At 44.1% G+C, this 27004-nt stretch overlaps 1 protein-coding gene across 1 annotated transcript in view; it reads right to left on the bottom strand.

Annotated features, from left to right (window-relative positions):
- LOC145362265 (striatin-3-like) overlaps positions 1 to 27004 on the bottom strand; it is a 59184-nt gene that overhangs the window by 5459 nt on the left and 26721 nt on the right. Inside the window, exons 4-16 of the mRNA XM_080218347.1 lie at positions 26154 to 26235; positions 23236 to 23415; positions 18966 to 19125; positions 16956 to 17097; positions 15572 to 15676; positions 13759 to 13868; positions 12476 to 12651; positions 11177 to 11224; positions 10316 to 10437; positions 8852 to 9019; positions 4098 to 4238; positions 3015 to 3113; positions 1429 to 1515 (exon numbers count right to left, since the gene is read on the bottom strand). Coding sequence (XP_080074473.1) covers positions 1429 to 1515; positions 3015 to 3113; positions 4098 to 4238; positions 8852 to 9019; positions 10316 to 10437; positions 11177 to 11224; positions 12476 to 12651; positions 13759 to 13868; positions 15572 to 15676; positions 16956 to 17097; positions 18966 to 19125; positions 23236 to 23415; positions 26154 to 26235 — 1620 coding nt within the window. The remainder of the gene's footprint in view (positions 1 to 1428; positions 1516 to 3014; positions 3114 to 4097; positions 4239 to 8851; positions 9020 to 10315; positions 10438 to 11176; positions 11225 to 12475; positions 12652 to 13758; positions 13869 to 15571; positions 15677 to 16955; positions 17098 to 18965; positions 19126 to 23235; positions 23416 to 26153; positions 26236 to 27004) is intronic.

Raw genomic sequence — 27004 nt, 5'->3', positions numbered from 1 at the left:
TCTGAAAGGCGTGCTGGTTAGATGCATTGAACCAAACAGGCGCAGGACTGTGGCAACTAGGGAAATTTCACAGTAACTTCATTGCAGTGTTAATGTAAGCTTTACTTGTGACTAATAAATAAACTTTAACTTTACTATTCTTGCAAGGCAGTGGAGATGACAGAGAAACCCGCTCCTGTCCTTGGGCAACAGCTGTATTTTCTAAAACACCTGTTAGATAAGGATAAGGGGAGGGAACACTGGCTTCTCCTCTCTAACCTAAAGAGATAAGTCCCACTGTAGTGCTGTAGCAGTGGCTAAAGTTAGTCAATTCAGTGCAGATTGTGGATAGAGCCTATGATCTCTCTGGGTTCACCACTAACCACTGGGGGAGCTGTGAGCTGCAGGTGCTCTCCCTCTGACAACTGCTGTTCCCTATTTAGTGCTTCCTCCCAGTTCACCAATAAGATTCAGGAAAGTGTCACCTCTCTGCAGCTGTATGCCGCATCACCAGTGCTTTCTTCGATTGATTTGTAATGTAAGCAGTAGTAGTGAGTATTGGTTAAAAAAAAAAATACATCACTAATGAAGCACCAACTGCTGTCTCACAGATAACCTTATAACCTATCAAAATTGCCACCTAAAGTAATAGTGTGAGCATACAAAGCAAATTTAACTACGACTATAACCAACGTCTCCAATTTAGCATCTCCATTCTTAACGTGACAAGTGTGACAATAACTCAAACCAACATCAGTCTTGACTTTTCCTGTGCACCAAGCTATTTGGTCATCGATCTCATTTTTGTTTGTTTGATCTTGTTGTTTGTATACTCAACATAGATGTTTCCTAACAGCAGGAACAGTCTTCAAAAGAAAGACAATTCATTGTCTACTAAATATGTTGAGACGTCCTGAAAAAGGTCAAACATAAAGTAAAGTTAAAATTTATTTATTAGTCACAACTGGACTTATATTAACACTGCAAATAAATCATTATGAAAATCCCCTAGCTGCCACACTCCGGCGCCTGTTCGGGTACACTGAGGGAAAATTTAGTACAGCCTAACCAGCATATCTTTGGAGCGTGGGAGGAAACCCACGCAGGCACTGGGAGAACGTGCAAATTCCACACACACACACACACACACACACACGTATACACACACACACGTATACACACACACACGTATACACACACACACGTATACACACACACACGTATACACACACACACACACTCACAGACCCAAACCAGGAATCGAGCCCCGGTCCCTGGTGCTGAGAGGCAACAGTGCTAACCACTGTGCTGCCACAACATGGTTTATAAATTCATGTTTCTTTTGTTTTTCTTAAGGCTGTGGAATACAACACAATGAACAATCTCCAGGCAATAACAGTAGGTTATATATTTTTGTTACAAACAGGAACTGCTTTGAGTAGTACTTACTTCCTGACATTAGAAAAACACCGTTTGGATCTACAGCAAGAGAGGTGACTGCATCCAAATGAGCGACCATTGAATGGATCATTTTGCCTAAAAGAAATGGATCAAAGAACATCACAGGAAAATATCACTCAGTCCATCCAGCTGATTAGTGTTAGACCCACAGAATGCTACAGTGTAGAAATAGGCCATTCGACCCATCAAGACTGCACTAACTCTCCAAAAGAGCTTCTAACCCCAGGCATTTACCATGGTTAATCCACCTAACCCACACAACTTGGAACACTAAGGGGAAATTTGAAGTTTATTAGTGTCACAAGTAGGCTTACATTAACACTGCAATGAAGTTACTGTGAAAATCCTCTAGTCATCACGTTCTGGTTCCTGCTCAGGTACACTCAGGGACAATTTAGCACAGCCAATGCATCTAATCACCATGTCTTTTGGAACGTGGGAGGAAACCGGAGCACCCAAGGAAATCCATGCAGACACAGGGACAATGTGCGGAGTCTGCACAGTCACCCCAGCTGAGAATCGAACTCGAATTCCTGGCACTGTGAGGCAGCAGTTACTCTGCCACCATGCAAGGAATAGCACGACTGTCACCCTCTGTCCACCCCATCTATTGTGTTCACTTTGTTCATTTGGTTTTTCAATTTCCTTCCCCAACTCTCAAGGGCATTGACCCATGTATGGATTGAAAGACATCTGGTTTCGCAGACATCACCTGATACCTCTCCCAAACGTTTAAAAATTTGGCCAAAATATACTTGAAGATCAGGAAGTGAGCCTGGCAAATCACGAGTAACACAATTTGCATCAAAATCATGCTAGGGCAAGTATGGGCATCCAAGGAGAGTAAATCCTTCCATCCAGATACTTAAAACTCTTGAGTGATTCAAGAGACAGTCTGATGCTGAGAAGGAGAGGAAGTGTAGATTTGTACTTGAGGATGAATTAAAAGCTCCAATTGGTCACTTTTCTTTGTATGTTAAAGTTTATTAATGTCACAAGTAAGGCTTACATTAACACTGCAATGAAGTTATTGTGAAAATCCCCTAGTTGCCACACTCCGGCGTCTGTTCGGGTACACTGACGGAGAATTTAGCACAGCCACCACACCTAACCAGTGTGTCTTTCAGACTGTGGGAGGAAACCAGAGCACCCAAAGGAAACATATTCAGGCATGGGAAGAACATGCAAACTCCACACAGTGACCCAAGCTGGGAATTGAACCTAGGTCCCTACCGTTGTGAGGGAGAAGTGCTAAATTATGTACCACCATGCCACCTATCCAAAGGTGGATATCATTCCGATTACCCTGCTAAATCTGGTGCTTTACCAGACCATTCAGAGTCAATAGAAATGTCACAGCCCATGCTCTAGCACATGATTTAAGCACTGTTCATTACACCATTTCCTGCAGGTAGATGTTGCCAAGTCACCCCATTCTGAACTCCTTCCCATCTCAGTCATCTTGTCTGATCACAGGCTACAAACTGCATTGTTCAGAACAATTTAATAAGTTCTGGTGTCAACTGCCATATCTTTAGCTTCCTAAGAAAGCAACAAATAAGTTTTCTTTTTACCTGTCTTGTTGTCAAAGAACCGAATACACCTGTCGTCATGTGCGGTGATGGTGACTGGCAATGTGGGGTGGCTGACAACCCGATTAATCTGATTAGCAGCTAAAAGAGAGCAAGAGAGAAAAAATTCAAGTCATCTAACTAGATTTTCGAAGTTACTTTTTCATTAAATTAACTGGTATCAAGCAGAGACAGTGGCAAAACCAGAATTTCTAATTCAAAGTTGAAAATAGTTTCAGACTTTTGTCGATTGGAAGAATGGCACAGTAGGGATATAAAGTGGCAGATTGGTGTCTGTCTGCACCCACAATTCTGGGAAATGTCTACTTTCTTTCATCATAGCTCATAGACTGGAATGTTTATGAATCGGATGCCATTCAGCCCGACTGGTCCATATTGATCTTAGAATCATAGAGTGCAGAAGGAGGCCATTCAGACCATTGAGCCTGTGCCAACCACAATCCCATCTAGGCTCTTTCCCCATAGCCTCATTGCATTTACCCTAGCTAGTCCTCCTGACACTAGGGTTAATATAGCACGGCCAATCTACCTAACCTGCACATCTTTTGGACTGTGGGAGGAAACTGGAGCACCCGGAGGAAACTCACACAGATATGGGGATAATGTGCAAACTCCGCACCAGCAGTGACCCCCAACCTGGGTCCCAGGCAAAGTGAGGCAGCAGTGCTAACCATTGCGCCACTGCGCCACCCCATTTCCTCTGTAGTTGAATCAATTAATCAACATGCGACTCCAAAGGACACAATTTCTGGAAAGTGATTTATTTTTAGTGCACGGTTAATTTACAAAACTTGCATGTACCCAGGCTGTGGACGATGAAATCATATTCAATAGCCAGTCAAAAGAAGACCACCCCTTCTATGCACAGCCTTATTCACCCCTCTGCTGACGTGACACAAATGCATCTGATTCATTAAAATGGAAACAGAGTGCAATAAATTTGGAAAATGAACAAATGAGCAAACATCCGCAAGTAAGAGTTGCGGGGGGGAGGTGGCCTAAGGGCAAACCGGAATCCCATACAGATTTGCAACCCCTCTACATTAGTCCAGCCTGTCAGCTTACCAGCGTCAGACGTTTTAGAATCTAGAGTCGTCACTGGCTGCAAAGTCTGCAGATCGTATATGATAACATCCCCACTAGTGAACGAGGCTACGGCATGAGCAGGATCACTCACAAAGGCAACAGAGGTAGGAATTCCATTTTCTGGAGAAGAGAATAAAAATCAAAATTTAGAAACCAAATAAAGCTGCTAACGAAGAGTTATATCTGTTACTGCATTGTTCTTCCACCTTGCAGACTTGAAGCATTACAACGGGCTATTAATATCCATGTTGATAAACAGCAGTGTATTGGGCAGAATTTTACTGAAACAAATCGGAAGGCACCCCAACCCTTGCGCTCATGGCGCGATGACAATCCAACCTCATCCCAACAGCCCCCAAAATCAGAACTCTGCCCACTTCCATGAAAGTCAAAGACCGCCTGCCCCTCACGGGGAGGTACACAGGACTCAATCTGAGCTTAGTTACGCCAGGTATGCAGGGGCAATACAACAGTGTATGAAAAGGCCTCCAAACAGGCTCCCATGGCTGCGTGCAGCAACAAAGGCTGTAGCTGAAGAGGGCAGTATTTGGCTATTAATAAACTTGACTTGTTCAGTGTGACCAGCTGACAGTAGAACTAAGGGCCGGGGGGAAGGGGCGAAAGAAAGAAAGAGAGCGTGAAAGAGAGTGCGAGTGAAATAAAGAGAGAGAAAGAAAAAAGAGAAAAAGAGAAAAGAGAAAAAAAGAGAGGGGGGGGGGGGGCAGTGTATCTCTGGATGCTAGAAGTGACTTCCAGTCCACAGCTTAAAGCTCCATTTTCTGCCAAACATCCCATCCTAAGTGCTCAATTTGACATACAGCTCCCTTCATCAAGCTAAGTAGCCGGCATACCCACCAGCCAGCTGGTCAATGCTTGACTGACAGCATGACCAAACCGTGGGGGCATGAGTGAGGAGGCCATGCAGTTCCTTTTCTGTCTCCTTAATCCCTTTGTTAAATACAAGTTTGGCCTATATTGTTTAATATAATCTAAATAGAAGCTTCACTGATTGCATCAGCCAACTGAACTATGTGTAGCTAAGAATGCAGACCAGCTAAGTCCCACATTAGTCAATTACCTAATCTGAGCCGACCGCAGAATAGCCACAAATGGCCCATGGATTAAGGAAACAGAAATGTGACTGCTCTTGAATACTCTCCAGTGCCTGGAAAGTACATACTGTGTGCAAGTGAATATGTCCTTGTTACAGCCTACAAGATTATGAGAGGCATGGACAGAGTGGATAGTCAGAAGCTTTTCCCAGGGTGGAAAAGTCAATTACTAGGGTGCATAGGTTTAAGGTGCGAAGGGCAAAGTTTAAAGGAGATGTACGACAGATTTTTTTACAGAGGGTAGTGGGTGCCTGGAACTCATTGCTGGGGAAGGTAGTGGAAGTGGACATGATTGCGACTTTTAAGGGACATCTTGACAAGTACCTGAATAGGATGGGAATAGAGGGATACGGTCCCAGGAAGGGTAGGAGTTTTAGTTAAGTCGGGCAGCATGGTCGGTGCAGGCTTAGAGGGCCGAAGAGCCTGTTCTTGTGCTGCAATTTTTTTTGTTCTTTGACTTCAATATCCTCTGGTGTTAAACAGCCTGCCATTCTTCGTTTAATGCTCACAGGTCAACAAAATGGTGACTTTGGTAAAGCATCAGGGTCCCAAAAATGGCCTGTCCGAAGGCACAAGGTCCTAGTAATGAGTGTAGGATAAAGGACTAGAGAGGGTAAAACTACGCTGTGGGATGAGGGCATCGCAGGCTAGGCCAGCATTTGTTGTCCATTCCCAACTGCCTTGAGAAAGTGATGGTGAGTCACCCTCTTACACCACTCCAAGCATGAAGTGTAGGTACATCCAGAATGCTGTTAGGGAGCGCGTTCAAGGATTTTGACCTTGTGACAGTGAAAGTCAGGATGGTGTGTGGCCTGGAGGAGGACTTGCAGGTGGTGATGCTCCCACACATCTGCTGCCCTTGTCCTTCTAGGTGGTAGAGGTCATAGGCTTGGGAGGTGATGTTGAAGGTGCCTTGGTGAGTTGCTGCCACGCTATCATGGAAGGGGTGAATGCTTAATGCCCATATTAACATCTTATTTCCTCCCTGCTTGCTTTAGACGTTCTGATATGCTACATCTTCCCCTAGCTGTAAGAAACAAGTTTTACTGAGGAGCTGAAAGAAATCAGCTTCAGTAGAGAAATGGTATTAGGGGAATTGAAGATGGATCTCCAGATCCCGTTAATCTTCATCCCAGAGTATTTCAGGAAGAGGCCATGGAAACAGTAGTTCCATTGGTGGTCATTTTCCAAAATTCTTTGGACTCTGAACTGGTTCCTAAAGATTTGAAGGTAGCTAACATAAACCCACTTTTCAAAACGAGAAGTGGAGAGGAACATGGGGAACTATAGACCAGTGAGCCAAATGTCGGTATTAGAGAAGTTGTCCATTATCAAGGATTTCACAGTGTAGCACTTGGAAAGGAGTGGTATAATAAGACAAAGTCAACATGGATTTAAGAAAGGAAAATCATGCTTGATAAATTTACTCGAATTCTTTGAGGATGTAACTAGTAGAGTTGCCCAAGCAGAACTAATGGAAATGGTTTGTTTATCTACTTTCAAAATGCTTTCAACAAGGTCTCACATAACAGACTATTACGTAAAGTTGAAGTACATGAGGTTGACTTGTGGGACCTCTAACTGTTCACATTATATATTAATGATTTTGAAGAGGGAACAAAATGCATTATCTCCAAATTTGCAGATGATACAAAGTTGGGTGGGTGGGTGAGCTGTGAGGAGGATGCAGAAATGCTTCAGTGTGATTTGGACAAGCTGAGTGTGTGGGCATATGCATGGCAGATGCAGTATAATATGGATAAATGTGAGGCTATCCACATTGATAGCAATAGTAAGAAGACAGATTATTGTTTGAATGGGTGTAAATTGAGAGAGCTGAATTCTCAATGAGATCCTTGTGCATCAGTTGCTGCAAGTAACTGTGCAGGTACAGAAGGCAGTAAAGAAGGCAAATGATATTTTGGCCTTCATAGCAAGAGGATTTGAGCATAGGATTGGGATGTTTTACTAAATTGTATAGTTAGGTGGTGAGGCCGCACGTGGAGTATTGTGTGAGGTTTTGGTATCTGAGAAAATATGTCCTTGCTATTGAGGGGGTACAGCCAAGGTTTACCAGGCTGATTCCGGGATGGCAGGTCTGTCATGTGAGGAGAGATAAGTCTGTCCAGTGAATATACTCCTAAGTCTGTTAGGAGTATATTCACTGGAGTTTAGACGAGCCAGAAGGGATCTCATAAAAACTTATAAAATTCTAACAGGGTTAGACAGGGTAGATTCAGAAAGAATGTGCTTGATGGTTGGGGAGTCCAGAACTAGGGGTCACAGTTTGAGGATAGGGGATAAACCTTTTAGAACTGAGGTGAGGAGAGATTTCTTCATCCAGAGGGTGGTGAAAGTGTGGAATTCACCACCACAGAAAGTAGTTGAGCTGTTGGGGCTGGGGCTAAATTCTGTGGCCTGTAGTCAGCTCCTCCTGCTGCAAAATTCTTAATGCACAGACTGCAATCAGTAATCATCTCCTTCACAAGCATCAACACCGGTGTCCCAGAGAGCTGTGTTCTCAGCCCCCTGCTATACTCCTTTGACCGTGGCAAATTCCCCATCAAATCGATTTTCAAGTTTACTGACGACATCACAGTAGTGGATTGGATCTCAAACAATGTCAAGACAGAATACAGGAGAGAGAGAGAATCTGGTGAACTGGTGCAACAACAATAATCTCAATGTCAACAAAACGAAGGAAACAGTTATTGACTTCAGGAAGTGTAGTGGAGAACATGCTCCTGTCTTCATCAATGGTGACGAAGTAGAAATGGTCAAAAGTTTCACGTTTTTAGGTGTCCAGATCACCAACAACCTGTCCTGGTTCTACCATGCTGACACTATAGTTAAGAAAACTCACCAGTGCCCTACTTTCTTAGGAGCCTAATGAATTTTGGTATGCCAGCTACGACACTCACCAACTTTTACAGATGCACCATAGAAAGCATTCTTTCTGGTTGTATCACAGCTTGGTGCGGCTCCGGCTCTGACCAAGACCGCAAGAAACTACAAAGGGTTGTGAATGAAGCCCAATCCACCATGCAAACCAGCCTCCCATCCACTGACTTTGTCTACACTTCCCACTGCCTCGGGAAAGCAGCCAGCATAATTAAGGACCCCACACACCCCGAACATTCTTTCTTCCACCTTCTTCCATTGGGACAAAGATGCGAAAGTTTGAGATCACGTACCAAATCACTCAAGAACAGCTTCTTCCCTGCTGCCTTCAGACTTTTGAATGGATTTACCTTGCACTAAGTTGATCTTTCTCTACATCCTAGCTACAACTGTAACACTATATTCGGCACAGTCTCATTTCTTTTTCTATGAACAATATGCTTTGTCTGCATAGCACGCAAGAAACAATACTTTTCACTGTATACTAATACGTGATAATAATAAATCAAATCAAAAGATGACAGTCCTGCCTCTTCCTTTCCAGTAGTTGATCCACATCTCCCCCTGCACTCCCCTACCCCCAAAAAAGATGGTTCCTTATTTCAACCTTCCATATGCCCAAAAGGACAGTCTCACAATTCTATCCCACCCTCTTCCCCCACCATCCCTCCTAATCATCCACACAGCACCAAACGGTTTTCTTGCAATGCCTTTACTCACCCTTATCTTTGTTGTATGTCCCAATACAGGCTGGATTTGCAGTCGCATCCCACAACCTAACAGTTCCATCTGCTGAACATGAAATGAGGCGGTTCTTCGGGATACTAAACGCAAGCCCCCAAACCGTGTCAGTGTGACCGTTTAGTGTTCTGGACAGAATACTCTCATCTGTAAAAAGCAGAATGAATGGTTGATTGTTAATCGTGATATAATCCTTTCAGGACGACAGATGCAGATTTACCTGTAATACAAAAGCGAAAGGAGGTCTTGTGACACAGAAATAGCATCTCTGCTTCTGAGCCAGAAGCTACGGGTTCAAGTCCCACTCCAGGACTTGATGGCCAAGGAAGGTGAGCTGATAACATGACCACACAGCTTGAATGTCAACCTGCAAATCTTTCCATCGTACGTTAATGGCAGGCACCAAGAGTAGGAGAGATTTCTGGTCAACCACGTGATGGAAAGAAATCAGCACCTTTACCATCACTATCTACAGTTAAAGATAAAAAGTTTATTTATTAGTGTCACAAGTAGACTGACATTAATACTACAATGAAGTTACTGTGAAAATCCCCTGCTTGCCTGTTCGAGTACACTGAGGGCAAATTCAGCATGGCCAATGCACCTATCCAGATATCTTTGGACTATGGGAGGAAACCTACATAGTCACGGGGAGAACGTGCAAACTCCACACACACAGTGACCCAAGCCAAGCCTTGAACCTGAGTCCCTGATGCTCTGAGGCAGCAGTGCTAACCACTGTGCCGCCCCAGTTCCAGCTTAGAACATGCATGTAAAAGTATATGTTGCCACAACAACTTGAATCCCTTGGGGGCCAGTTGGCTCAATTGGCTAGATAACCAGTGTGGATGAAATTGGTGCCAACAACATGATGTATCATTCCTGTTCCAACTGGGGTGGACTAATGACCCATCTCCTTATTCTACTCAATGTGGAGATCATGGCACTATGGGTCAGACCTGGCTTTGAGCAGAGAATTCAAATATGTTAAACGTTAAGGAAAACTAAAACCCATGGAAGCACAATATCAGCGTGCAAGAACTTCATACAGCTGGTTCACTAATGCCCTTGTGGGAAGGAAATCTGCCTTCCTTACTTGGTGTGGCCTACATGTGACTCTCAGCAATGTGGTTGACACTCAACTGCCCTCTGAACAAGGGCAACTAGAGAAGGACAACAAATGCTGTCCAGCCAGCGATGTTGATGAATAAAAAAAACTGAGATCTGAAGAATGAAAGTTAGCACATTTAGGAGAGATAGGTAAAAAAAACAGAAGAACTAACTAAAACAAATAACAAAAACTATAATAATATTCCTGTTCACAAATTATTCAAACATCACTCTATTACTGTTAAAATTAACTCTGCCTACCATTATTATACAAAATCAGGAACCCTCGGTGATCTTATACGTACACTATATTAAATTCTACTTAGTACATACCATAAGTGTCATATGGGTCAATGTTCAAACTTGGAATATTCCAGCAGCAAATTGTGCCATCAAGTCCTCCACTGAAGCACTGATCCCCTTTAGAACTAACTGCTAACGATAACACTGGGTCTCTGTAACATCAGGAGAGACAGATTTTTTAAAAAAAGCCATGCAGTGAAAATGATTGGACAATCAGGTATTAACAGAATCGCTGTAACATTAGCAATTCAGTGAAGGACAGTAATCGCCCTCTGTTGTAAAAGTGCTGACCCATTCTGGAGTACAGTCACAGTCACAAGCAGTTTATTTATTAGTCACAAATAGGCTTACGTAACACTGCAATGAAGTCACTGTGAAAATCCCCCATTCGCCAAACTCTGGCACCTGTTTGGGTACACTGAGGGAGAATTTAGCACGGCCAATTCATCTAACCTGAACATCTTTGGACTGTGGGAGGAAACCCACGCAGACAGGGGGAGAACGTGCAGACTCCACACAGTGACCCAAGCTGGGAACGAAACCCAAGTCCCTGGCGCTCTGAGGTAGAAGTGCTAACCACTGCACCACAGCGCTGCCCTAAGCAGTTCTCTAACACAGGGACTCTACTTCAACAGAGGAGCAGAGAGACTGACTTTTGCACCATTTCAGCTGACCATAACACAAAATCCAAATGAAATCTGTGTCCTACTCTGAGATAGAGTAACTCTGTGATATCTAAACACCACTCCTGATGATGTCCATCAGAATTACTGAATTATCCAAGAATGTGAATTAATTCAAGTAACAGCACCTACATTAGGGAATTTAGAATGAACAAATAATTTGCCTTTTCTCTAAGATTGATGGGATAATTGACTACCGCATACTCACACATGTCCCCTGAACGTATATATTGGTTCCACATCCAACGCCGTGCTCCTGGAACAAAATAAAATTGAACACTTGAGCGGACATTTTTCCATCCAGTAACACCCCACCTGGACTTTTTTTTTAATAATCAAATACTTTCGTCAGTTTAACATTTCTAGTGACTTTTTATGCAATAAGAATGCTCCAGTTTCCATTCTCCAATAGCCCACTGAAGAGAGGGGGCCAGAGCAGAACTATTTTCTGTCTGAATCCCAGAAGGTTTACTGACTGGTTGCTGAACGAGTTGTTTCAGATTCACATGTCAGTAACTGGTAATGTAAGTACCAACCTCACATGTTAAAACAGTAACTTCAAAAAAAAAAGACTATAAAATATGACCAAACAAAATGAAACTAGTGCTCAGCTCACTTGTCCCATTCCAACATGGAAACGCACAGGATGGAATTTTCCAACCATTCTTGCTGGTCGGATTTTCTGGTCCCGCTGCAGTGAACGGAGATTTGGCTGATCGCCAAATTCCCCGTCCTCACTCGCAGCGACGGAGCGCAAACAGCCGGAAAGGTCTAGCCTACGATCTCCCACTAGTGTTGAATATATTCAAGAGGTAGCTGGATATAGCACTTGGGACGAATGGGATCAAAGGTTATGGGGAGAAAAGTAGGATTAGGCTGTTGAGTTGGATGATCAGCCATGATTGTGATGAATGGTGGAGCAGGCTAGAAGGGCCGAATGGCCTTCTCCTGCTCCTACCTTTTATGTTAACTGCCCCTGAATGATTCTGGAATTTTATTGGTGAGGAATGTTACCACTGGGAATTGCAGAACTTTCCAACAGGTCCACCCAACACCAGTGATGTGCACTCTCAGACGAGACGCAGAGGAAAAACTCTGCCCCTGATGAGCTACACCCTCATAAAAAAAACACCCCCACGGCAATACTTCAGAACTATTTTACCAGCCGCTGTTTCAGGATGAGATCATTCATTTAATGCAAATTAGCAACTTACAATGAACACAAATTTTGTGCAATGGACCAAGATTTGGTTTTGAAACTGGCCACACTTATTTCAAACAAGACCACTGCAGTGAACAGTATTTGCGTCCCATCTGGGTGTGTTTGAAACCTGGCCCCAAAAGGTGCAAGGCCGCTGTGTAATCCACTGAAAGTGCCAGCCCAACAGGATTGTATACAGACCAACAACATCACAAAATACTTCACCCACAAGATCGATCTCTGTCCTAGTCAGAAACAAATATCACTTCCAAACAAAATACTTCACTGTGTAAAATAAAAATTTACTTTTTGGCAGGAACCGTTTTCTGTAGGTTCCACAGCTTCAGAGTACGATCTTCTGAGGCAGTCATGAGCACGGGCTCCACTGGGTGAAATGCCAATGCACGGATCCCATCAAAATGACTCCGCAACGTATACTTGGGATTCCACGTCTTCCTGAAGGCATCCTTACCATCAGAAAGCTGCAATAAGGAAGGTACATTCTGATGAAGGATCATCAAACTGAAGCATTAACTCTGCTTCTCTCTCCTGGATGTTGCCTGACCCGCCGAATGATCCAGTATTTTCAGCTTTCATTTAAGACAAACATCTAGCTAGATTTGTATCCAAATCTCTCTCACTAGTAGCTGCAGCATTTCTGACTCCTGAACAACACTCTCAGTGGATAAGGAGAACTTTGAAAAGAAGGTAACATTTAGCTTCCATTGCAACACACCATTAGATTCCTGAGGTTGCAAACAGGACCAGATACCACAGAATACCTACATGCAGAAGAGGCCATTCAGGCCATTGAGTCTGCACCAGCTCTCCAAGAGGGCATCTTACCCAGGCCCACCCCCTCCTATCCCTGTAACTCCATACATTTACTCTGCTAACCTACACATCTTGGGACACTAAGCAGCAATTTAGCATGGCCAATCCACCTAACTTACATATCTTTGCACTGCAAAGGGAAACCGGAGCACCGGGAGGAAACCCAAGAGGACACAGGGAGAATGTGCAGACTCCACACAGTCACTTAAGGCCAGAATTGAACCTGGGTCCCTGCTGCTGTGAGGCAGCAATGCTAATTACTGTGCCATCGTGCCACCCAAAACATTCGAAAATATGAGTCACATTCTATGGTTTTATTTGGGGCATTGAAATTGACCCTCTCGGCCCTGGACTTGGAGCTGGAGTGAAAAAGCCATGATTCACACTTTGAATTCCTGCCCACCAAGCTGAAAGGTGTGTGAGACGTTTATGGTTCAATTGTGATGCTCTCCAGAGTTAAACAGTCTGCAAACTCTCTGTGAGCTGACCCTTGAAGAATAATCACTTAGCTATGGAGGGCTGGTGGCACCAATGGAACCGTGCACCAGCAAGAGCCAGTGCCTTCAGGAGGGGAGGGAATAAAAACACATCTTTTTAAAATATAGCACAAAAAGGTGCCTCTGGTTTTAATGCAATTAATCCTTCAAAATTTAAGAGTCCTACAAGTTACAAACTTAAGCATGCGATTCGTTTCCATGAAGAGCTCAGCTCTTACTAAATTGGGTTAATGATTTTAGTCTCTGAAAAGTACTCACATCATTGTCGTTAGTGACAGTCAGGTCTGCCAGCTCACCCAGGCTCATTTCTCCCTCACCAGCATTCTCCACCCCTAATATAAACGGCTTATTGACGTGTGGGGAAAACACTGCAATGGAAACACAGCATTAGCAGGATATTAAAAAAAAAATTCAGCCATCTGTATACCAGGTACACAGAGTTATTGCTGCTCTTAGAACCAGAGAATCCCTAAAATGCAGAAGGAGGCTATTCGGTCCATCAAGTCTGCAGTGACCCTCAAAAAGAGCATCTTAGTCAATCCCACTCCCCCGCGCTATCCCTATACCCCGTATATTTACTCTGACCCACACATCTGAATATTAAGGGGCAATTTAGCATGGCCAATCCACCTAATCTGCACATCTTTGGGCTGAGAGAGAAAACCAGAGCACGTGGGAGAAAACCCATGCAGACACGGGGAGAATGTGCACTCCACACAGTCACCCGAGGCTGGAATTGAAGCTGGTGCTGTGAGGTAGCAGTGCTAACCACTATCCCACCCTGCCACTCCACACCATTACATCTTGTCAGGGGCACAAAATTCCTCACAGAGCAACAAGTCTGAATGTGTGAGGTAGTTTGAAACAGCATTACTGAACACAGCCGTCAACACTAGTGTTCACAGACTCTCTACAGTGGAGAAGGCCCATCAAGTCTGCACCAACACCACCACCCAGGCCCTATAACTATATCCCCACATATTTACCCTGCTAATCCCCCTGATTCTAAGGAGCAATTTAGCGTGGCCTAACCCACCATCTTTGGAATGTGGGAGGAAACTGGAGGAAACCCACAGAGACACGGAAAGAATGCGCAAACTCCACACAGAGAGTCACTTGAGGCCGGAATCGAACCTGGTTCCCTGGAGCTGTGAGTCAGCAGTGCTAACCACTGTGCCACTTCAAAGTGATAACAAATATCAGAATTCAGTTATATGACAACATTGCAGCTCTTCTGAGCAATTTGGCTCCACAGGTGGGGACGGTAGGACTGGTCCTGAATTCCCTGAGATTGTTTTAGAATGCCCGTGGAGCATGCAACAATATATACCAATATTGACCAATCTTATCCTCAGTAATCAGCTGCACGTTATCACATTTTCAACCAGCAATCTGAGATATGCTAACTCAGCGCAGTGTACATATTGAATTAGGAACTGCACGTGTGCTCTTTAAATACAAATTGATTAAGCAGGATAACAGATACTCCCTAAGAGTGTCAGCATGCATCAACCACATGCAAGGTCCTGGCTATGGCTGTGGAGGATGAGACAAACATGAAGGATTCCATCCCAACAAAATAAAGATTAAACCACAAAGTTAACAACATTATAAAGAAAACTTCACAAGAAACATGGGTGCAATCGCAAGATTGTATCTCAGGAATCAGCTAACTGTTATGAACCCGCTGTGACGCCATCTGATGTTCATAGAATTCCTACATAAGGAGGCCATTCAGCCCATCAAGTTTGCACTGACAACAATCCCACCCAGGCCCTATCCCCGTAACCCCACATATTTACCCTGCTAATCCCCTGACACTAAAGGGCAATTGAGCATGGCTAATACACCCAACCCACATATCTTTGCACTGTGGGAGGAAACCGGAGCAAACCCGTGCAGGCACAGGGAGAATGTGCAAACTCTGCACAGTCACCCAAGCTGGGATCGAACCCGGATCCCTGGCGCTGCAAGGCAGCAGTGCTAACCACTGTGCCACCACGCTGCCCATTTTCAGTTACTTCTGGGGATTGGATGGGGCATTTCTTTGCAGATGAAGGGAAGCTGGTACCTTCGCTTGTCTCAGGCTGACCGATCATCCCAGATGGAATGGAAGGCAAACCATCGATGTCTGTAAAATTAGTCAGCACGTCTTGAAGCTTAGAGCGATGATTTCCTAGAAATGCAATCATGGATAAGACATTACACAATCAGCAGGAAGTATCATTCACATTATTGTAGACAGCTAGACAACCTCTGTGATCACAGCAAGTCAACTTGACCTTTTGGTCATGGGTGGTTTGAGATCAGCGAATGCAGAGCAGTTTAAAAGTTTATTTATTTAATAGTGTCACAAGCAGGCTTACATTCACACTGCAAAGAAGTTACTGTGAAAAATCCCTTAGTCACCACACTCGGGCACTGGTGCAGGTACACTGAGGGAGAATTTAGCACCTAGCCAGAACATCTTTGGACTGTGGGAGGAAACCAGAGCACCTGGAGGAAACCCACACAGACACAGGGAGAACGTGTTAACTCCACACCGACAGTGACCCAAGCCAGGAATTGAACCCGGGTCCCTGGTGCTGTGAACAGCAGTGCTAACCACCGGAAACCTTCTGAGCTTGTGCGGTTCAGTTCCACGTCAATGAGTGAATTCAGTGACCAAGCTACTTCTTTTAAAAAACAATTCATTCTTGGGAAGTGTGTCTTGCTGGCTAGGCCAGCTTTTATTGCCCTCGAGAAGATGATGGTGAGCCACTTTTTAGAACTGCTGCAGTCCACGTGGTGTAGGTACACCCACAGTGCTGTTTGGAATTCCAGGATTTGGACCCAGCAACAGTGAAGGAACAGTGATATATTTCCAGGTTGGTATGGGTGACTTGGAGGTGCACTTCCAGTGACATTGTCCCCATACATCTGCTACCTTTGTCCTTCTAGATGATCCTGGTTGTGGGTTTGGCAGGTAGCCTAAGGAGGCTTTTAACTGCATTGGGACAAATGGAAATCCAGGAGTCAAATGGCTTCTTTATTCTGTTTGCTCTCATTGTCTTTAGCTCATCCTTCCCCCTTCCACTTGCTCAAAGCTTGTTACATTTCTACCTTCCTTCAGTTCTACAGAACAGTCCTGAACCTGAAACATAGTGAAATTTTCTGGCAGTTCCCATTGGCAAGTTCTCTTGGTCCCTTCGACAGCAAACCTCACCAAGGACAACAGATCGTGCCATCAAACAATGGCGGGCTGCCTCCGCTGCCACGAAACACACCTCGGGGGGGGTGTGGAAAATCTTGCCTGTTAACTCAGTTTCTCTCTCCACAGATGCTGCCAGACCTGCTGAATATATCCAACATTTTCTATTTTTATTTCAGGTTTCCAGCATTTTGCTTTTGTTTTAATGGCAGAACACTCACACAGCAAATTTCAATACGTCCCATTGTTGGCATTTTTTTTTTACCTAATTCTTTGCCGTCCCCCATGCTTCTGGAGTCTTCAGCCCTTTCCTCTTCCTCCCCTGTCTCCAGGAAGTGAAATTCACTCAAAGCATCCACTGTCTCACAGTCCATGGCCGGATCAGCAGGTGTCATCTCTGTGCCTATCTGTAATGACATACCTTTCATAAATAAGGTCAGTTTGTAAGTCCCACTGGAAATCAAACTAATGTGTTGAATTGTCAGAGCACCAACTAATTGCCAAAATGACCACTGTGGTCAGTGTGCCAACCAAACAGATTTTTAGTAGACCATGGTCTGTAATGTTGACTACCAAAATCAAAATTTTGGTTGCCAGTTAGGAAGGAGCATAGGAGATACAGGTCAGTGGCATGGAAGATAAAGGGGGGGCGGTTTAGAACGGAGTTGAGGAGGAACTTCTTCACTCAAGGGGTGGTGAATCTCTGGAATTCTCTGCCCGTTGAAGTGGTGGAGGCTACCTCGCTAAATATTTTTAAGACGTGGGTTGATGGGTTTTTGATAAGAGAGGGGATTAAGGGTTATGGGGAGAGGGCGGGAATTTGGAACTGAGCCACGACAGATCAGCCATGATCTTATTGAATGGCGGGGCAGGCTCGAAAGGCTAGTTGGCCTATCCTGTTCCTATTTCTTATGTTCTTATGTAAAACACTTTTCAGTCCATCCACCCAGTTTGAAAAATAAACACACCATTGCTCATACCCTCCAACTCGTACTTGACTTTTTCCCTACCTGCACCGTTTCCCCGCACCCTCATTTAAAGTTTATTTATTAGTCAGAAGTAGGCTTACATTAACACTGCAATGAAGTTACTGTGAAAATCCTCTAGTTGCCACATCAAATGTCTGTTCGGGTACACTGAGGGAGAATTTAGCATGGCTAATGCACCCTAATCAGCACATCTTTCAGACTGAGAGAGGAAACCAGGGCACCCAGAGGAAACCTACACAGACACGGGGAGAACATTCAGATTCCACATGGACAGCGACATGAGCCAGGAATCAAACCCAGGTCTCTGGTAAAGTGAGGCAGCAGTGCTAGCCACTGTGCCACCATGTATCATTGTTTTTCCAATCTAGCTCATTACCAATCGCTATAGCATTTGAGTCAAAATAGATCTTGGTTTCTGATTTTCCTTTCCAGGAATGAAAAGGATCAATCTCAGCCTCTGTTCCTGTGAGCCCTGAGCTAACATTAAACATGGCCAGCGAGCAGAGTTTAGTACATGTAGGCTGGGAAACAGGAAGAAGCCGAATAAAACCCTGGAATCTTTAAAGTTTATTTGTTAGTGTCACAAGTAAGGCTTACATTAACACTGCAATGAAGCTACTGTGAAAATCCCCTAGCCACCACACTCCTATGTCTGCTCGGGTACACTGAGGGAGAATTTAGCACCTAACCAGCATGTCTTTTGGACTGTGGGGGGAAGCTGGAGCATCCGGAGGAAACCCACACAGACATGGGGAGAATGTGCAGACTCCACGCAGACAGTGACCCAAGCTGGGAATCGAATCTGGGTCTCTGGCGCTGAGAGGCAGCAGTGCTAACTGCTGTACCACCACGATTAACATTTCATCCAAAAGACAGCAATTCTGACAGTGCAGTGCTCCCTTGGAATCCAACCCAGATCCCTGGCACTGTGAGGCAATAAGACCATAAGACAGAGGAGCAGAATTAGGCCATTCGGCCCATCGAGAAAATAAACGCCACTATCTTTAAACCTGCTCGCAGCTTGAAAGAAAGCACATAACCCATGGGTACCTGTCAGGAAAACTCCCCCACATTCAGCATGTAGTAGTCTGAACAATCAAATAGCACAATGACAATTTTTGCACACCTCACATCCAGGGGATCTTTGCCTTGCTCAGGAGGAGCCTCGTAGGATCCAACTTGAGAATTTAATTCAGAAACTGAGCATGGGCAGAGCCCCAGGATTTCTATAGACGGGCAGCCACGAGAACCCTAGAGGTGAGAAGGCTAAAAGCTCCAATGGTTACCCTTTGTTTCTTGCTTAGTCTCTGTGTGACAGAGAGTTCCGAAGGAACGCTATCCAATTCGTCATCATCCTCATCACTATCATCGTCCACATTCTGAAGGAAAGGCATCTTCTCCAGTACCGATTTTCGTAGCCCATCTCGTGTCTCGCTGCCCGCATTTCTGTAAAGGAAAAGCAACACCAAGCCAGGTTGACACAAAAATTAATTAGAAAGGGAATCATGACTTATCTTCCACTTCCTAGCCCAGAAATAGAGGCTAATTGTGGCATAAGAATGTATATAAGAAATAAGTGGAGTAAGTCATTAGGCCACTTGAGCCTGCTCCATCATTCAGTAAGATCATGGCTAATCTGATTGTGGCCTTGACCCCACATTCCCGCCTGCCTCCATGACCTGCGATTCCCTTGTCAATAAAAAAATCTGACTAACACAGTCTTGAATATATTCAAATAACCTAGCCCATACTACCTGGAGTGGAAGGGAAGTGCAAAGACTAATGAGTGCAGAACGTAGTGTCACAGTCTTAGCTAGGGTGTAGAGAAAGATCAAGTTAATGCGAGTTAAGTCCATTCAAAAGTCTGACAGCAGCAGGGAAGAAGCTGTTCTTGAGTCAGTTGGTAAGTGACCTCAGACTTTTGTATCTTCTTCCCGACAGAAGAAGGTGAAAGAGAGAATGTCCGGGGTCCTTCATTATGCTGGCTGCTTTGCCGAGGCAGTGGGAAATGTAGACAGATTCAATGGATGGGAGGCTGGTTCACATGATGGATTGAGCTACTTTAACCACTTTTTGTAGTTTCTTGCAGTCTTGGACGGAGTAGGAGCCATACCAAGCCATGATAAAACCAGAAAAAATGCTTTCTATGATGCAGCTGTAAAAGTTGGAGAAAGTTGTAGCCGACATGCCAAATTTCCTTAGTCTTCTGAGAATGTGCAGGCGTTGGTGGACTTTTTAACTATAGTGTTTTTTTTGTTTTGTTTTTGTTCCAATTCAATCAAATCAAGTCCAATTCAAGTTTCAACAAGTTGAGACATTCCCGATCCAAGCTGACAAGACAGGGCTCTCACCTCCTGTTTCGAGCTTGATCTACATGATCCAAGCTGATTGGAGTAGGCATAACTCCTCCTCCAATACTTGATCTTATTTGCATCTTAGCCAAAAGGCCGAGATGGCTCTTTTAAAAATTGCTTCAAATGAAACTAAAATGTAACCAAATGACTTCAATCAAGCACAGCATGACGATACTACACTTGATCTTAGCCAAAAGGCCACTATAGTGTTGGCATGGGGGGACCTGGACAGGTTGTTGCTGATCTGGATACCTAAAAACTTGAAGCTCTCGACCTTTTCTACTTGTAGATAGGAAAGGGGGTTCAGCATTACTCTCTTGAGCCCCTGTCCCCTCCAGTCTGACATTCTTACTTTTGGATGGGGATGTCTTGCTACAAGTGTACAGGGCAGTGGTGAGACAACACCTAGGCGTGTGAAGTTTTAGTTTCCTTACCCAGGAAGAAATATACTTGCAGTGGAGACAAATCACAGAAAGTTGACTAGGCTGATTCTTTGGCTGGAGCAGTTGTCTTAAGTGGAAAGGTTGAACAGACTGGCTTATATTCATTTGAGTTTAGAGGAATAAGCAACGATTGTATTGAAACATGTAAGATTCCAAGGGGGCTTGACAGGCTGGATGCTAAGAGGATGTATCCTCTTATTGGGAGATCTAGAATTAGGCAGCAGTTTAAAAATAAGGGGTCTCCCATTTAACTCAGACCATGGAATTATAGGATTTCCTACAGTGCAGAAGGAGGCCATTCGGCCCATCAAGTCTGCACCAACCACAATTCCACCCAGGCGCTATCCCCGCAACCCCACGCATTTACCCTGCTAATCCCCCGACACTAAGTTTCCTGTTGCAGCCCAAAGATGTGCGGCTTAGGTGGATTGGCCATGGTAAATTGCCCCTTAGTGTCGAAGGTGCGTAGGTGATGGGGCAGTAGCAGGACAAATGCGTGAGGTTACGGAAATAGGGTTTGGGATGCTCCTTTGGAAAGTTGGTGTACACTCAACTGGCTGAATGGTCTGCTTCTGCACTGTAAGGATTCACTGATGTGGTTTAATTGCCTTTCCTCAACTTAAGACCCTTTTTATGGTCTGTTTTCCTCTCATCAAACAGTCCAAGTTAAAGAGTTTTCTTCATTCTTGTTGAATGAATCTCAGGGGTATCGGGGAATGACCAAGATTTTATTCCAAATGTAGAGAATGTTTGGGATCATCACATTCCAGTAAAATACAGGAGGTAGGATTGATGGGAGTCAAATTTGCAGCTTTAAAAAAAGCTTATTTATTAGTCACAAGTAAGGCTTACATTAACATTGCAATGAAGTTACTGTGTAAATCCTCTAGCTGCCACACTCCGGCACCTTTTTGGGTAAATCACCAAACCAGTGCGTCTTTTGGACTGTGGGAGGGAACCAGAGCACCTGGAGGAAACCCACGCAGATGCGGGGAGAATGTGCAAACTCCACACAGACAGTGACCTGAGGCCGGAATTGAACCCGGGTCCCTAGCGCTGTGAAGCAGCAGTGTTAACTACAGTGCACTTTCCACTGCATTTCACTGCATCTTCATGTTGCCACCATTCTGAAACTGCTCTACAACTGAAGCAAGTTTATCTGACATCACCAAACTTAAAATAATTTCATAAACATTGAACTGAAAGGGAAATTTAATGTAGGGCATCGCTCATCTCTGAAACTCAGCAACCACTGCAATACAAACAGCTTCAAGAGCTGCTTTCCTTTCTGCTTTCCAATTTTCAGCCAGGTTCATTAACAGCTCCATCCTCTGGTGTCTCAGTTAAATGACCACTCTTTGTGCAGGCAAGTGTTTTCAGGCAATCTGATCCTGACTAGACCAGCTGCCTACACACACGCTTTCATCAGTGGTCACCACGTAATGATCACAGAATAGAATCAGAATTCCTATAGTGCAGAAGGAGGCATTCAGCCCATCGAGTCCGCACTGACAACAATCACACCCAGGTCCTAATCCTGTGACCCCACGTATTTACCTAATTCCCCCGACACAAGGGGCAATTTCCCATGGCCAATTAATCTAACCTGCACATCTTTGGGACACTAATCGGCAATTCAGCATGGTTAACCCACCTAATTTGCACATCTAAGAGGCAATTTACCATGGATAATCTACCTAACCCACACATCTTTAGACACTGAGGGGCAATTTAGCATGACCAATCCACCTAACCTGCATGTCTTTGGACTGTGGGAGGAAACCCACACTGACATAGGGAGGACATGCAGATTCTGCGCAGACAGTGATCTGAGGCCGGAATTGAAACTGGGTCCCTGGCACTATGAGGCAGCAGTGCTAATCACTGTGCTGCCCAGGAACAAAAAGCATAGCTGATTTTTCTCCCCTCGAGCCCATGAGCTCTGAGGTGAATTCCAGCACCCCTTCTTGCTTGCATAACCGATTGTAACCGGAATTGTCTGATTTGTTTAGCAGACCAGACTATGCTTTGGCCACTGGAACAAATTTTTATGCTTGATTGTATTGACTTTTCTTTGCAGTGTTGAAAATTACAGTAGCTGTTAAAAAAAGAAAAATCCGCTTTTGGCACTGTGGCTACCACCTTACAGAACAGACGTATTAACCATCTGTTTCAAACCACAAGAATCCTTCCTTCTGTACTGCATATTATCCTGTTAAGTCACATCTCGCAGCACGACTTCTGGTAATGTGTACTGAACTGAACCTTCCTCAAAAAGACTGCTAAATGGATGTCGTGGCCCAGTAATTAATTATAACATCAGAAACCAGAAGGTTAATCAACCAAATGTAGAGTAGCGCCGAAGGTTAATAGATGAAGGGCCACTAACCATAAACGGTCCAAGTGCTAGTAAAGATGTTCCTCCAGCCTAATTCAAATGCATTTTTCTTCCCTGTTTTTAAACTACCTCTTCCCATTTCCTCTCTGTGCAAAACACATTCCAAGAAGCTTATTTGCTCTCGAATTTCTGCCAGGAGGTGCAGAAAAGACTGAGGTGATTGCAAAGATTTTTGCTTTCTCCTCTATGCAACTGCATTAACCATCATGATCAAAGGTGGGAACTGCATTACTCAGCTCGTGTACTGTCATAGGCATATCCAGCTTTTTGTCTTCAATGGTGAATCCTAATAGATAGGAGAAGGTCTGTAGCTAGGAACTGGCAGTATTTGTACAAAAGTGAGTCTGATTCAGGTACTTGCCTCTTAATCTGTTCCTCTATCTGTTTGACTAAAGGAGAGTCTCCTCCGTTTAGGATCTGTCCCAAGCTGTTGGACTCTGCCGCTCCATTGTGCTCTGGGCTGGAATGGCCCAACATGGACCGGACCCGCTTTGTTCGTACATCCAAGATAGTGTCTGTATAGCCCACCTCCTGCAAATATCTAAACGCATAGCACACAGCACAATTAGATGCATATAATTACAGAAAAGAGTGCAGCAACTTTGTAGCGGCTTTCACGTATCTTAATCCATCTTTTAGAGAATAATAACATTCTTGCACCTCTGTAATAAAGTTAACAAGTAAACATTATAAGATGCTTCACTGGTGAAAAATGGAAACCAAGTATTAGAGGAGCCAGGAGGAGCTGATGGAAAGCATGATTGAAGAGTCCAATTATACAAATCCTGAAAGTAACGAGAGGGGCACCAAGCCAGAAGGATTTAGGATGGTTTTGATGGAGATGTCAAAGGGGAGCACAGTGGTTAACACTGCTGCCTCTAGGCGCTGGGGACCCAGGTTCGATTCCCAGCTTGGGTCACTGATTTATGGAGTTTGCACATTCTCCCCGTATCTGTGTGGGTTTGCTCAGGTTTCCTCCCATATTCAAAGATGTGTGAGTTAGGTGGATTGGCCATGCTAAATTATCCCTTAGCGTCAGGGGGACTAGCTAGCATAAACGCAAGGGGTTATGGGGATAGGGCCTGGGTGAGATTGTGGTTGGTAAAGACACAATGGGCCGAATGGCCTCCTTCTGCACTGTAGGAATTCTATTTCTATGAAAAACGACTTAAGGATGGGAGGTCCAGAGGAGGATCGATGGAGTTACTTCTGCAAGGCCAGAATCAAACAACTGGAACGTGTTGAGTTATTGAAGCTATCAATGCTTTGGCAGTGATTGCCAAAATTAGAAAAGTTAGTATTTGGAGCACTGAGTAAAGGTCACAACAGTATTTTGTATCCAAAACAGTCCTAAAACATCTTTATTCTGCATGTCATAATAAATGATGTATCAAATTTCACCAGAAAAATCAGCTCTCAAGTCTGAAATGAATGTTGTCCTGGGAATGAATGCTTAGCTCAGAATATGCACATAGCTGATGAGTTTTTTGCAGTAATCATTAACTCTGGTTAATAGTGATCTGCGATATGCTTGGATTTGATGTGTCACATTTCATTGCTCTTGAAACATACCACTCATACCATTTTCCTTTTCTTGCCAAAGCAATCTATGTCACCTTTGACTATAGTGTCCATGTTTCCAGGACTCTGGGGGTAATTCTCCCAGCTGACTGCGGCACTGGTTGTCTTACGCAGCTGTTTGAGAGACTCAAGCGAAGCTGTTTCGTGGGGCTGCCCGCTGGGCACCACGGGCAGCTGGAATTCCGGCACCGTTAGCTCCATGCCAGAAATTGGCGCGGAGTTGCACAGATTATTTAAATCACCATTTCAAAATGTAATTAGCAGGCCTGGGGCTGAAACCTCCATCCTGCTAGCCAAAGAGCCAATGCCCAGAGGGCATCTTGGCACTGTCCATCAGCTGAATGAGGACAGGCAATTGGTAGGGGTGGGGGGGATCGGGTCCTGCTGCTACTTGGCAGTAGGGATCAATGAGGGAGTAAGGGGGGGGCCAGCAATTCGTATTGGCCAGCAGGGTTTGGTGCTGCAGGGTTGAGGGGTGTGTGTACCATCACCTAAACTACCTACTTCCACCACCGCCATATTTAAACAATGTCAATAGGGGAGGCGATTGGTCTAGTAGTATTATTGCTAGACTATTAATCCAGCAACTCAGCTAATGTTCTGGAAACCCGGGTTCAAATCCCGCCACAGCAAGAATTTGAGTTCAATAAACAATATCTGGAATTAAGAATCTACTGACGACCATGAAACTATTATCAATTGTCAGAAAAAACTCATCTGGTTCACCAATGTCCCTTCAGGGAAGGAAATCTGCCATTCTTACCCTGGTCTGACCTACTGTTGACTCCAGAGCCACAGCAATGTGGTTGACTCTCAACTGCCCTTGGGCAACTAGGGATGGGTAATAAATGCTGGCCCAGCTAGCGATGTCCATGTCTCATGGATGAGTAATAAAAAAACTAGAGATAAATGTGGCAAGACACTTAGCAATGGTGGCGCAAAGTGCTCAGAGACAACATCCAATGCATTGCTAAGCCTGTTAACAACTTGTTTGCATGGGGGTGTTATACTACATGCCACGGATCAGTTTATGTATTCATATATATGTATGCATATATACATAGTATATTACATATAGTTTGTCGAGTTGAAAATGATTGTTGATACTTAGCATATAAAAGTACAAGATGATCATAGTCATGTATGTAGTTTGTGTGCTGAAAAGCCAATGATTCATAAGAACATCATTTTAAATGTAAAGATACATTTGTCCAAGGTAAAACGGCAGATGATTGCAGACAAGTTTAATATTGTTGCCTTTAGGTAGTGCAGTGTGGCGCAAAGTAAACAGGCTCCATTGCAGATACATGAATGATTCCAACATGTAGGGACAGGTAGAGACACTCTGCAGCAAATACTCAATATCAGAGCTTGCAAGTCTTTTATCAATGTGGGTCACATAGCACAGAGACTTGGAGGTCCAATACAGTTTAAGTTCAGGTTCCCATTAAAATGTACATATCTCAAAGCACTGGTACAAAACAGATCTTGATGTTTCAGTCTGGGATATGTCCATCACTGAGGCAACAATGCGAAGAACAGCCCTTTCCAAATGTCGAGGGCATGGAATTCGTTCAGGTCTAACCAGCCAACAAGTGTAAAGAAAACAGAATCATTTAGGCTTTGAGAGCTGGGCAGGCCGCTTTCAGCCCCACAGGCCTCAATTTGGGACTGCAGATAATAGTGAGGGGTACTTACTGTCTCAGCAGCTGCCGCCCTTCTTTCCAGGATAATGGACTATTCTGTTCTATGGTTGATGTATCAGGACCATTATTTATAACTGGAAAGAGAAAATATAGTGTTGATTTATAGCTGCACTATCATACATCCCAAAATAGTCTCAGATTACAAATTATGAAATATCGGATTAAACTCTTGTTTAAAGCTGTTAAATACATTCTTGGCAACTTAGATTGCTAACAATAACATTCCATTTTGCTTGGGATTATATCACGACAAAGCAAAGGTATAATTAAAGAGTAGGCTTTTGAAAGGAGATAGGAGTGGCAAAGAGAGAGAGCTAGACAAAAAATTTCAGATACTCGTTCAGTAACTGCCTGCAAGTCTATTGCTCGTGGGGCGGCACAGTGGCTAGCACTGCTACCTCACAGCACCAGGGACCCGGGTTCGATTCCTGGCTTGGGACATTGTTCACGTGGAGTACCTTCTGCCCACGTCTGCCCTCCGGGTGTTGCGGTTTCCTCCCACAGTCCAAAAGACATGCTGGTTAGGTGCACTGGTCATGCTAAATTCTTCCTCAGTGTAGCCGAACAGGCACCAGACTGTGGCGACTAGGGGATTTTCACAATAACTTCATTTCAATGTTAATGTAAGCCTACTTGTGACTAATAAATAAACTTCAAAGTTGTGGGGTAATATTTAAACCAAACTTGAGGAATATACACATTACAGAGGAGGTGGTGCTGGAAGTCTTAAAGAGCATCAAAGTAGATAAATCCCCGGGACCTGAAGAAGTGTATCCCAGAACATCGTGGGAGGCTAGGGAGGAAATTGTGGGTCTCCTAGTTGAGATATTTGAATCATAGTTA

The sequence above is a fragment of the Carcharhinus amblyrhynchos genome, unplaced genomic scaffold, assembly GCF_965287045.1.
Source record: "Carcharhinus amblyrhynchos unplaced genomic scaffold, sCarAmb.v2.hapA scaffold_37, whole genome shotgun sequence".
Taxonomy (NCBI): domain Eukaryota; kingdom Metazoa; phylum Chordata; class Chondrichthyes; order Carcharhiniformes; family Carcharhinidae; genus Carcharhinus; species Carcharhinus amblyrhynchos.
The sequence above is the reverse complement of the archived record's forward strand: the minus strand, read 5'-3'. Positions and strand labels throughout refer to the sequence as shown.